Source organism: Mycetomoellerius zeteki, unplaced genomic scaffold, assembly GCF_001594055.1.
Source record: "Mycetomoellerius zeteki isolate Tzet28-1 unplaced genomic scaffold, Tzet1.0 scaffold28, whole genome shotgun sequence".
NCBI classification, from domain to species: domain Eukaryota; kingdom Metazoa; phylum Arthropoda; class Insecta; order Hymenoptera; family Formicidae; genus Mycetomoellerius; species Mycetomoellerius zeteki.
The window spans coordinates 637,185-650,237 of record NW_017257260.1 but is presented as its reverse complement, the minus strand read 5'-3'; the positions used below and the strand labels follow the sequence as shown (position 1 = coordinate 650,237).

At 30.7% G+C, this 13,053-nt stretch overlaps 1 protein-coding gene and 1 long non-coding RNA gene across 4 annotated transcripts in view; one reads left to right on the top strand and one right to left on the bottom strand.

Moving 5' to 3' along the window:
* Window positions 1-12,484, bottom strand: part of LOC108724198 (serine/threonine-protein kinase SIK3) — a 75,866-nt gene extending 63,382 nt beyond the window's left edge. For all 3 annotated transcript variants that reach the window (XR_001936683.1, XR_001936684.1, XM_018450433.1), the window contains exon 1: window positions 12,292-12,484. Coding sequence is in view for 1 of the 3 variants with exons in the window: in XM_018450433.1 (XP_018305935.1) it covers window positions 12,292-12,444 (153 nt within the window). In the remaining 2 variants the exon portion in view is untranslated. The remainder of the gene's footprint in view (window positions 1-12,291) is intronic.
* On the top strand, window positions 1,513-3,991 carry LOC108724199 (uncharacterized). Its single transcript, XR_001936685.1, has 3 exons — window positions 1,513-1,696; window positions 3,559-3,561; window positions 3,979-3,991. It is a non-coding gene; the product is annotated as an uncharacterized lncRNA (long non-coding RNA).
* Window positions 12,485-13,053: the final 569 nt, after the last annotated feature.

Below are 13,053 nucleotides of genomic sequence, written 5' to 3'. Positions count from 1 at the left end.
TTTCCCTATTGAGAAAGGAAAACGATGGAAGAGTCTCTCTCTCCCCCTCCCTCCTTCCCCCCTCTCTCAAATATTTTATTATCTTAGAACTGTGTACTATAACTACGTTTTAGATCTAGATAAATGAAATTCATCTGCATCTAAATCTAGCGGTATACGTTTCTTAGATTTGCGTTTCTTTTTTAATGTGAATATTATTATTATAATTATTATTATTATTATTACTATAAACGTAGTAAATCCACCTGTTGCCGTTGGGATAATAAAGTGTTTTAATTGAAAGAATAGGATTTTATTTTCATTTGTTTTATTTAGTTTTACTTCTAAATTTTTTCCTAATTCCTAGGGATCTTGGATAATCCTTTTATTTTTATTTGTTTCTCTGTGTTCGTTTTACTTTGTGAAGTTTGTAATAATAAAATATTGTATTCTGGCAAATATGCATCTATGTTCACTTCATGCAATATTTTCTTATATTTTATTAATGCGTTTGGTATTACCAGTTTGCAATTGTTTTCTAGCTTTTGCCTGTTTCAATCGTTTTCTTTAATTCTTCGTAGTCTTTACATTAAATCATAATTTATTTATTTCATTGATGCTGAATATAACCAAGAGTATGAATTACTATCCATATAGTGCGATTTGGCATTGTGTATTTTATGTTACAATCTTTATACTTATTTCTAAATATATTTCAATTTCGCAGATAGAGTCGTTATTTATGCAGTGTATTAGCAAACTGTGAGAATACAAGTATTTTGTGTTAATTATTATTTTTATAATTCGGTCCGCGAAAGTATTACATAGATGTCTTTTTAAGTTTACAACTATTAATAAGTTAGATAATTATGTATTATAGTTTAAGGAAGCCCCCCAATGACTTCGATCTTGTTATCATATGTTGTCAAGGTCATGACCCTGAGTGATCTTGATAGAGTTTTAATCGTCGGACATTACTCGTTATAAAGTTATAAACAAAAGAAGTTTAAGAAATAACGTCTCCTTTCTACTATATGAAACGGAAATTTTCTGCTTTAAAATATATTTTACGACTTTACACGCGAATCGACTCCCCCCCCCTGCCCCCTGCTTGAGGACGCAAGACTTCCACGCGAAGCGATTCCAAGCAGGGGGGAGATAGGGTGGGAATCGCTTTGCGTGGAAATCGCGCACTCCCAAGCAGGGAGGGGAGATGGGGTGAGAGTCACTTCCCGTGGAAGTCGTGCGCCCCTAGAGATCCTAAAAATAGAGAGTCGGCCAACGCCGACTCGATCCGTAATTGGCTTTGCCATAACGTGTGAAACCGGATGTGAGAGTGAGAGAAGCGAATATGAGAGTAAAAGAAGCGACACCAGCTTGCTGTCAAGAATAGTTGCTTTCCATTTGCACACAAGTGAAACTGAGCCTGAAGTGAGCTGAGTATTTCATACTCGAATTAATGACGTCATTATTTGCTTACTTTGGTAAAAAGTTATCAGAACACAGGTTGTTCAAAGGTTTATATTGTTCATAACCTCACTTTTAAAGTAAGTTTACGAGACTCATTAAAGCACACGGTCTCGATCTTGTGCAGATTGTAGGCAAAAACTCAGTTAAATCTCACTTGTCAGAATGCAAAAGGAACGCGCATTCAACTGAGTTATGACGTCACAAGCGAGAATTATCTGAGGATCGGTGTAAATGGAAAGCAACTAATGTAAAGATTCTGGCGTTGATATATTGGCGCGCATTTCCAAAGAGCACGTGATTTCCGGTTTCACAACCTCATGCCGAGCGTTAGCCGATCTCTACTTTTAGGATCTCTATGCATCCCCAAACAGGGGAGGAGGTGGGGATACATTTTAAAGCAGAAAATTTCTGTTTCATATAGTAGAAAGGACACGTTATTTCTTTAACTTCTTTTATTTATAACTTTTTAACGAGTAACGTCCGACGATTAAAACTTTCTCAAGGTCATGACTTTGACAACATATGTTGTCATTGGGGGGGGGGGGGGTCTTCCCTAAACTACATAATTACCTTCAGTTATTTACGTCCATTGACATTAATACCTTTTCATGATCTAGGACGGGTAATAGGATTACATTTAATATTTTATATTTTAGGAGTAAAAAAATTAAAGGAAATTTTAAAATGATGAATATATTTTTTCTGTTACAACAGGCGCAAATAATAATTATTTTTTCCATTTTCAGCCTCGTTTTCTCTTATTTTAAACAAAAAGTAGAGTCTTTCTGGCAATTATAAATTTACTTTAAGATTTTCTATCATAGTATCGACGGGTGTTAATCCAGGATTTAATATTTCCTCTTTTATCGCAACTAAATAGGGTATCATCCGCGTCGCGTATTAATATCTACTACGCACTGGACACGATGAACAATGAACGATGAGCGATATCCAATAAAAGCTCTGCTTTACATCACGTGCGAAAAAGCAGAGCTTTCATTGGATATCGCTCATCCATCATGTCCAGTGTGAAATAAGCATAATTCGAATAATGTCGCGATAATTACATCAAATGTTCCTGTATACTCATATGCCGTATGTTTGCTATTAATTGTTCTCTCAATTTTTTCATTGCGTTTGCTATAAGTATTTTGTTTTTTGCACATATCCTTGTAATTGTATTAATCTTGTCGATCAACGAGGTAATGTTTATTTCAATTATTAATTTCCAAGTTGATTCCACTTGATGCAAGTTTTCTATTTTTCAAAGTATATCCCTGGATGATGGACGAAGCGTTGTATTTCATACGATGTTTATATGCTTGGATCCTCTAATAGTCTTTGCGTTATTCCTACCGTAATTTTGTAACGCAATAGCAGCGTTAATTATTCTTTGTTATTTTAAATTGTCCTCTCATTTTATTTCTTTGTTCTGCCCATTTATTCGTCTATACGCGATCGGCTAATTTTAAACAATAAAAATCTTACAGCTAATTTTATTTTTAGATGCTATCATATTATATTTCGTTAGAGGTGCTCGCTGGGTCATAATCTTTCTCGACCGTTACCTTTTCCCATGAGAGCTCGTTGGATTCGTTATATGCACTCTCGTCAATTGCGTTTTTCTCGCCGTGTGGTAGTTTAATGTATGAAAATGTTTCGAGGTTTCACTTCCGCCTCATAAGGCTTTTCTGACTTGTTCCGAAGCAGAAGAGCCTAATCACAAGTTTGCGGATGATCTTATTGTAGCTGAACCTCCACCCTCAGGTACCTTGCGCGAGGCCGCTTCCTCGTTTAGAGGCATTTACGGACAATATTCTTTGGAAAATTTTATAAGGACAATAGAGGGAGACTTCGCTCCGAGATTCATACCATTCGCGTATCCGTGATCAGGCATTGTCATGACCGGGATGGAGACCGCGGCGATAATCCTCTGCCTGTAGAACGGTTTCATTCCGAGGACCTTGAGTAACTATTGTTTTTCGTTTTTGTATGTACGTGTGTGCGTGTGTATGTGTACTGTTTCTTTTTAATTAAGTACTATTGGTAAGTGCTAATAATTGATTACATTGTGCGGGAACCCTTCTTTTTTTCTTCCTACCTCCATAGAATGTAAATTCTACTTTTATTGGTGAGTTTTTATTTATGACTTTTTAGTATTTCAACATTTAGTTTCATACGATTTAGTACATGCGTCAGAAACTTTTCCTGCCCTATTTTAGTTATACAGGATCCGCCAAAAGTCCCGGGCCAGCTGAATATTTCAGAAAATATGCATTTTTGAGAAAAATGTTTCAGACAAAAGTTGTAAGGTTTAAAAAGATCTATTCACTGATCACATCCGCTTGACTTTGGGTGGCGCCATCAAGGTCAGGTCAAGGTCAAATTAATTTTTTAAAATGGAATACCCTATTTTTGATGTTAGAATTTAATAGCTGGTGTCAAGAGCTTTCTAAAACACTATAATAAAGTTATTTTTCATTAAGTACTTTTCGAATTATAAGGCTTGAAAGTTACAGTCGGTATTAGCATTACGCAAGGTGTCCGATCAATGGCTAAAACCTCTTGAATGCTGTTCAGGATCATGTCCTGGATAACATTTATCAAGATCAGAGTCATTGGAGATTGTACCTCTTATTTTCATTTTTACGTAAAAATGAATTATTAGTGCAAAAATGAAAATAACAGGTATATTTTATTATAGTGTTTTGAAAAGCTCTCGAGGTAAGCTATAAGAAAATGTAATGAAGAATAGGGAGTTCCATTTAAAAAAATCGACGCGACCTTGACCTGGCCTTGACCATCCAAGGTCAAGGGGATGTGATCAGTGAATAGATCTTTTTAAACCCTACAATTTTGGTCTGAAACATTTTTCTCAAAAATGCTTTGCTTTCGAGATATTCGAAAGTTTCCAAACTTTTGACACACCCTGTATATATAATACCTAAAGACAATGTATTCTAGTGATTTTACTTGCGGTAATTCAATTATAATAAATCTTTCATTCTCTTTAACATATATTACGCAGTCAATTTTTGTTAACATTTTCACATGATCAAGTATTTTGCAATTTTTGATATTTATTAAACTGATTTATCAGATATATACAGTATGTAACCAAAATAAACATAAATATTCGAATAGTTTTCTAAAACCTGTATATTCAAAAATTGGTTTTGTCTATTAACATAATTATACCGGATTCATTAAAAGACGGTACTTACAGGAATTACAAAAGTAAACACCTTGAGTTCTTATTTTACATTCTGTTTCTGAGATGTATTTTTATATTATATAAATATGTATGTATATAACCTATTATAAATTCATACACGGAAAGAAATTTCTCTTAAAATTTACCCTGGAAATATGGTAAATTTTAAAAATCTAGCAATTTTTTGATATGTATTTCCGACATTTTTCTTCTTAATAACTATTCTTTTCTTCTTATTAGTTAAATGCTTCTATTCTGCAATTTTTTCGTGTTAATCTTAAAAAAAAAGAATACCAACAAATATATTTAAAAATATATTTTAGTTATATAACAATATAACTTTAATATATCAAAATAATTGCTAGACTCTATGGGAAGAGAATTTTTTCTTACAGTTTACCTTGAAAATATGGTAGTCATGGAACAACATTGTATTTCGCAGAATTTTATGTAAATCTCTCATTCGTTAATAAAATAACAGTAAAATAAAATTACAATAAGATATTTTATAAGTTTGGTTAATTTTACTGAAGTGCATGGTAAAAGTCTGTAAAATAATATATTGTACCATAACCTAGTTATGGTTAGTCTAGCAATTATTTCGATATATTAAGGTTATATTATTATATTGCTAAAATATATTTTTTAATATTTATTGGCACTCGTTTTTTAAGATTAACACGAAAAAATTGCAGAATAGAAGCATTTAAATTGCTAGATTTTTCAATAAAATGTCGGTAGCCATTTTTAAGATATTGTTGATTGTAAGAATACGAGTTTCAGTTGCATCCGAGTTTGTCTGATGCGTGTGATGGCGAATGGTTTATGTAGATGATGCATTCTTAATCACTTAATAATTTTGAACATATTTTGGGCGCAGATAAAAAAAAGTGATGACGAGATATTCACTATTCTCATATCTAGTCAAACATTATGTAGCTTTCGAACATCCCGATTTTGGCCGAGAGACTAATCTATCATATTCTTATAAGCAGCAACTATCTTATAGCGTTTTCCCCTGTAAAAACTAGTGCAACACTGATGCAATTGAATACAAATCGGTTTACATATTTTGAATAATAAATAATTTAATCTTTTTAACATTATGAAATTATCGTGACAACAATGAATATGAATGTTTTCCAGCTAGGACACAGAACATTGTGTTCCACTGTGTAAGATACTTGTTGGAACATAGTTTAGTTTCATAGTGTAATCAGAAGTGTATCAGAATGCATTGTAGTCTTCCATTTTTATTCTTATGATTATATTTAACATATCAATAATAGATTTATGATTTTTATTTAGACTTAAGTTATATTTTTTTCAAAATTGGTGATTTTTGGCGGTTTTATTGCAAAATAAGTATGTCTACCAAATAACTTTTTGAATAGTTGATAACATTGACATATTTTACGCGCTCGTACTCAGTTTTTTATAGTGTCAAAAAGTGTAATACTATATCACAGTTGGAACACTTTGTGTAAGACAGTGTTACACTGTGTCATCTGTGTTGTTGGAAAACACCCTATGTATAATTAAAAGAGTTCAATTATTTATATAAAAATATGTAAATTGATTTGAATTAAAGCGCACCAGTGTTACACTAGTTTTCCCAATGAAAAACGCTACTAAAAATAGCTGTCAGTATTTTACTAAAAAATTTAGCTGTTTCTCGATATGTTTCCTTTATTTTTAATTTTGATAACTATATTTTTCTCTCCATTAATTAAATGCTTCTTTTATTAGCCATTATTTCGTTAATAATCTTAAAAAAAGCCAAACGCAAATGCCAAACAAACATGAATAAATTAAAAATATATTTTAATGATATAAAATAATAAAATAAATTAAGAGAAAAGGCTCCGATGAATAAAATTAATAATATAATAATACATCGAGAAATAATTGCTAGACTATGGATTATAATATAATCTAGATAGTATAAAAATACTCTCAAAAACACAGAATGTAAAACAAAAAACTCAAGATGTTTACTTAAGGATGTATTACACGTACAGTCCCTTCAAAGAAAATTAAATTTGGAAGTATGTTTAATATTTACACTCTTCAAATAAACTATACACATATGAAAGTTGTGTGAATAAAATTATATTTTTGTTTAATAACACATTTTTGTAATTTATTTATTTTATTTGTTATTATTTTCATTGTTAAAAATGAAATTTTTTTTAAATGATAAAAAAATTTACATCTTTCTTTTATAAGTACCTTAAATATTCAAAATAATTTATATAAAGTTTTATTATGATTCACTGATTAGTTACAAAGATATAGAACAAATAAATATTTTGTTTATTTACTGGACAACTAGTTCATGCATCGCAATGTAACTCTACATAAATAATCTTGAATAACATAATGTACTTATATTGAGATTTTTATGATTTATTTTATAATACATTTTCATATATTTTTATTAAAACACAGATTTAAAAAATACGACTATTTATTAAAATAATTTATAATCCAGATAGTAAACCAAATTTGTCGTATTATTTTTAAACGTGATTTAGAATAATCTATAATTTTTTCTATCATAATTTTATCGTTTTGAAAATATGTATAAAACATCCTTAAACCTATGGGACACACAAAAACGTAAGGCAATAAGACGTAAGCAGTAAATTGGCCAATACAGTAGAGACCGTAAAACCCGTAGCGAATCCAATGTTATCCAATGTTATGATTTCCTTACTACTTACATCTTACTGCCTTACATTTTTGTGCCATGAGCTTTACTCTTATAACTATAAGTACCATAATCTGATGAACCCGATATAACGATATTAATGAGCAAAACAAATTCTTGAATGATACGTGAAAAACAATGAAGGTTATTGTCCTAATATTACCTGTTACCATTACCAGGATACCTAACTTCAGGGGTTTTTTAAAAATCTGTTCCAACATTAAAAACATATTAGCAAAAACAAAAGACTCTTAAGGGGATCCTAAAGCTTGAATTCCGATGAAATCATCAGAGGTCGCTATTTTTCCAGTGCATCGACATGTCTTTATATACTACCACCATATCTCACGCAATCTATAATACATGCAGTCGCACGTTCGTGTCAATTTTCGTATAATAAATTCGTCGCGATAAAAAACGTCTATATCTAATTCTAAAAATTCGACGTTATTTGTTCGTGCAAACTACATGTTTGTGGATTACTATTTCGTAAGTACAGATTGCAAAACTTTCGTATCAAGCAAATGTTGTCACGACTTGACAGCTTAAGACGCCATGTTACACTAAGAAATGGTAAAAAAATATATAAATTTCGAAATTTTTGGTCATTCTCTCTCTCTCTTTCTCTCGGCATAAACTCCACCTCAAACACATATTAATGCGTATACTTTAATCCTGGAAAAGGATTTTCGAATCTGTGAAAGAGAAAAAAGTATTTGTTATACAAAAATGATATGTTTAATCGGTAATACAAACGGCTTTAGGATCCCCTTAATATCAAATAATAATATAAAGAAAATAAAGGACATATAAAGTCAGTTATAAAATTCTTAACACATGAGAAAATTTTCTCATGTATTATTTAAAAACATTTATGTTTACTTACTTTTGTTATATACTGTATGTCCATTAATATTCAATGTTCACGGATCATCACGAAGCATCAGTTCCCGTACGATCACAAAGATCAAACAACGTTAATCAGGGCACAGCCTGAGATGGGTGACTGCTTAGAAACGTAAAATTATAATTTCCAAAGATTTTTTTAATTTTATCCTAATTTCTCTTTCTCTGGAATGTGATACTAATCAATAAATTTTATTTTATAGCAATTTATTTAAAAATTGAAAATTGGTATACAGGGTGTTATCGTATAAGTGGCTACCCCCTTTTTATCTCATAAACTAACAGAAATAAACCTAATAAATATGGATTCAAATTAAACTGTAGCTAAATTTTATTGTAAGCACAGTGATTATTGAAAAAAATTAATTATATTAGAGAACGGAGGGATATGCACAATTTTTGCATAATAAATTAAATATTTTGGTATAATAAAAGTTGTAACGCGTCCGTTCTAACGACTACAACGTTGTATGATATAACAAAATTATTTTACAATTTATGCAAGTTATTTCGGTTTAAAGTTTGGCGGACGACTATTATCTTTTCAGTTTCGGCCCTGCAGTGTGGCCAACTTCCGACTCTTGCATTGATGATTGACATGTAACATATTTGATTAGATGAAAATATGTTAAATGTCAATCATCAATGCGATTAATCAACCCTGCTAAAGCTTACTATTGTTTTCCCATTTTGAATCTCAAAAATTCTGTTTCTTTATTACTTTTAATAGATAGCATATAAACAATGTTTCATTGATAAATAAATGTATTTAAATATATATGAATAACATGTGTCCTATATATTCTTTATATCACAATTAATTTAACAATTTATAAGTGTGATAAACAATTATTTATATCATTTCTTTTTCATAATTGTATACAAGATATTTCATCCTCTGCGAACTAGGTAGAAAATCAACATGGATCATATGTACCCTACATCTCATACCCCAGGCTATATTTTTTCATAAATATACTATAATTTAGTATGATTGGTAACAACACACTCTTTAGTTGCACAAAAACGGCAACATGCGCGCGGCATTTTTTAAAAAGTTACAGAAATTCATCTTGCTGAAGTATGCCATACACCTGGTTCGCAGAGGATGTAGATTAAGAGGATATAGATGTTAAATGGAAAACATCACTAAACTGAATAAAAAATGTCAAATCATAATTTTAAAAAATTGATTTTAGCAATTTTCAAGCTTCTCTGATGATAACACAAACGACTTGCATTTGTTCATGAATTCAAAATTTGTATAATTTTTTTTATGCAATTAGTACAAGAAATCGATTTACTTTAAAAGAAATTTAAATTCTCTATTAAGTAAATTTAAATTCTATTAAAAAATGCAAGCAGATTACATTGTTTCTCCAATTGGGTATATACAGGGTGTCCCGTTTCAAAATGATAAATAAATATTTCTTTAGTAGTGCATTTTAGGGAAAAATGTTTCAGATGGAATGGTTTTGAGGGAGTTGTATTTTGGTTACGTTGTTTTTCTTCTAGATAAAAGCACCAAAAAGATATACTTTCCTCCACTTTTTTAAATGGAATCATGTCTTCTTCGTCTTCTTCTTACATTAGGCCTTTGGTCTATGTTACACCTCTCTCATATGCTCGTGGTGCGCACGCTGATTATTCAATTGCCACGAGCATATGGGACCTACAGTTTTAATGCCGGATCCGAACGACAAATTTTTCAAGAGATGTTTCTGTGAACAAGGATATTCTCAGGAGATAGCCGGCCTTTTCCGAAAGGAGACATGAGCGTAAACATTTTGGTTCCTACTGGGATCGAACCCGGGACCTCTGGCATAATAGACCAATGCGCTGCTATGCCACGTTCGCGCTTTATCATGTCATTTTTATATAATATGATACCTCTAATTATTCTGTATCTAAAAATATTAAAGCAGAGATATTCAAAATAACAGTTTATACTTTATTCTGATACATATTGACATGAAATATTAAATATCTCATAAATTATTAATTTTTTTATAAATATATGTTAATATTTTTATGAACAGAGTAATGAAATGAATCAATTGATGTAAAAAAAACACATAATTGTTTTAAAAGAAACATGTAGGCAAAATGGATAATCTTTTTAAGTAACTATAGATTTGTTTTTTATTGCTGCACTCTAAACCGGTGCAATAAGTTGAAGTGAAACAAACATATATTTGTTTTACTTCAACTTATTGCACTGTGTATACTAGTTCAGAAAGTGCAGCAATAAAAAACAGATCTAAAATGTTTTCTTTACACCAACTGATTCATGTCATTATTCTATTCATAACAGTTATTAAAATAAGACTGTAAAAAAATTAACAGTTTACATGATATTTAATACTTACTTCATATCAATATGTGCCAGAATAAAGTATAAAATATCTAGTAAACACTATTGGTTTTTTTACATCTCTATCTTAATATTTATGTGCAATATAATTAGATAGAGGAATCATATTATGTAAAAAAAAAATCATATAATTCCATTCAAAAAAGATGGAGGTAATCTTCATATTTTTCTAGGCCACTGGAAAAAAATTTGACCAAAATACATCCACTTCGAAACCATTCCATTTTTATCTGAAACATTTTTCTATAAAATGCACTGTTCAAAAAATATTAAGAGGTCGTCATTTAAAATGGAACAACTTATATACAGAATGGACACCAAGTAGTGTAAAAATTTTAAAGGATTCCTCACACAAATTTAAGAAAAAAACTTCATATGACTATATATCTGAAACTTCATCTTATGTTTAAAGTTTCATTAAAATAATCCAAGTAGTTTCGAAATTAAAGAAAAAAAACTTTTCAAATTTCATATCCTATTTTTTTAAACTAAGTCGTTTCAGACATATAGCCATATAAAGTTTTTGTCTTGAATTTGTGTGAGGAATCGCTCCTTAAAATCTTGTAGAATACTTAGGCCCGATTGCATCAACGTTACTTCAATTTTAAGTATGGCTTAAAACTCTCTTCCTTTCTGTCTCTTTATCGGCTTTAAAAAAAGAAAGATTTTTAAGTTTCGCTTAAAGTCGAAATAACATTGGCGCAATCAAGCTTTAGAGAGGCCTGTACTCATAATCCAGTCTTATTTTAAGAATGTCTTAAGTAACGTCTTAAGATGCTAATGCGACTCTCTGGCCGGTATTCATAGTCAGATCTTATATTCAAGATCTTCTTAAGTATATAACTTCTTAAGAAGTTACGAACCAATCAGAGGACCATATTATTAACATCTTAAGACATTACTTAAGATAGTCTTGAAATAAGAACGGACTATGAATACCGCCCTTAGTATCCATCCTACATAAATACATGAAATACTAGTAAATTCTTATTTTTGTAACATAATATTCATATAATACTGCTCGTAGCACTATAAAATCAAACGTGTTACAGAAATAAAATACAACATCAAGTAAAATTGTCTAATACTTTTTCAATTCAATTAATTTATAACGTACAACAAACATATAACCTCTCCCGTATATATGTGTATGTTGTATGTGTGAGCATGTGCTTTTAGGAGTATTCATTTCTCACCTACTTTTTCTTTTCTTTCTTGTTAATGACATTTTCATTAAAAAGATATATGTTTAAATATAAATTTAAAATTAAGCTACAAACCAATCTTAAGAAGAAAAACAAATGTTTCTGTTAGTAATACTATATATTGTTGTATATATGCTCAGAATGTTAAATGTGCAAATATGAATAAAAAGATTATGAAATTTATATGAATTATACACTTGAAATAAAGCAACAGTGATCTTTCATAACAATAATAAACGTATTTTTTAAATATTAACTATAATTACTTAAATATAGCTACAAAAAATAATTACATTGAAATTATTAAACTTTGTAATTAAATACTAAAAATCGAAGAAGTATTCACACAGATATTCAGAATTCAGAAGATATTAACGACAAAATGACGGATTTCATGTTTGTAATTGTAGATTTCAAAGGAGTCTTTTACCTTAGATTTTGTAACGACGTGGGTGGCCATTTTAACTACGGCAAAATTTCCTTTACCAATAGTTTTTTCCAGCTCGTAATAACCGACACGGATAAGTTTGTTGACAGAAAATTCCTGGGAAACCTCATTGTGCGACATCGGCGCGGATGCCATTTTTTGATCACTTCTCTCACTCGATCTTGACTCGTTGCCAGTTGCAATACTAGTTAGTACGAAGTTCCGTCGACAGAGGAATTATAATCGTCTTTTAATACTGCCATCTAGAGTTAGTCTCACCAATTCCGACTAACGTGATCGACCGACTAGCCTAGTTTACATCGTGCATTCATCGACATATGGAGGTTTGTTCGCATCGCATGACATATAGGCCGGTATTCATAGTCGATTCTTATTTCAAGATCGTCTTAAGTAATAGGTCTGTTCGCGTTGCATGAAATCCCCAAATATTTTTGTACTTAAAATGAGATAGATATTTGGCCTTGAAAAGAGAGAAAGCGAAGATACCGAGTGCTAAAAGTGCAAGTAACGCGAACAGACCTATTGTCTTAAGTCACTAATGCAACCTTCTGATTGGTTCATGACTTCTTAAGACTGTGTTTAAGACGGTCTTGAATATAAGACCCGACTATGAATACCGCCCATTGAACTGGGGCTCTATTCTTAAAAAGAAACGTATACGAAAGTCTAGGGAAATACTATAATATATGTTACGTATACTATAGTTACGTATACTATAATTTCCTAGTTTTTTGTTTACGTTTC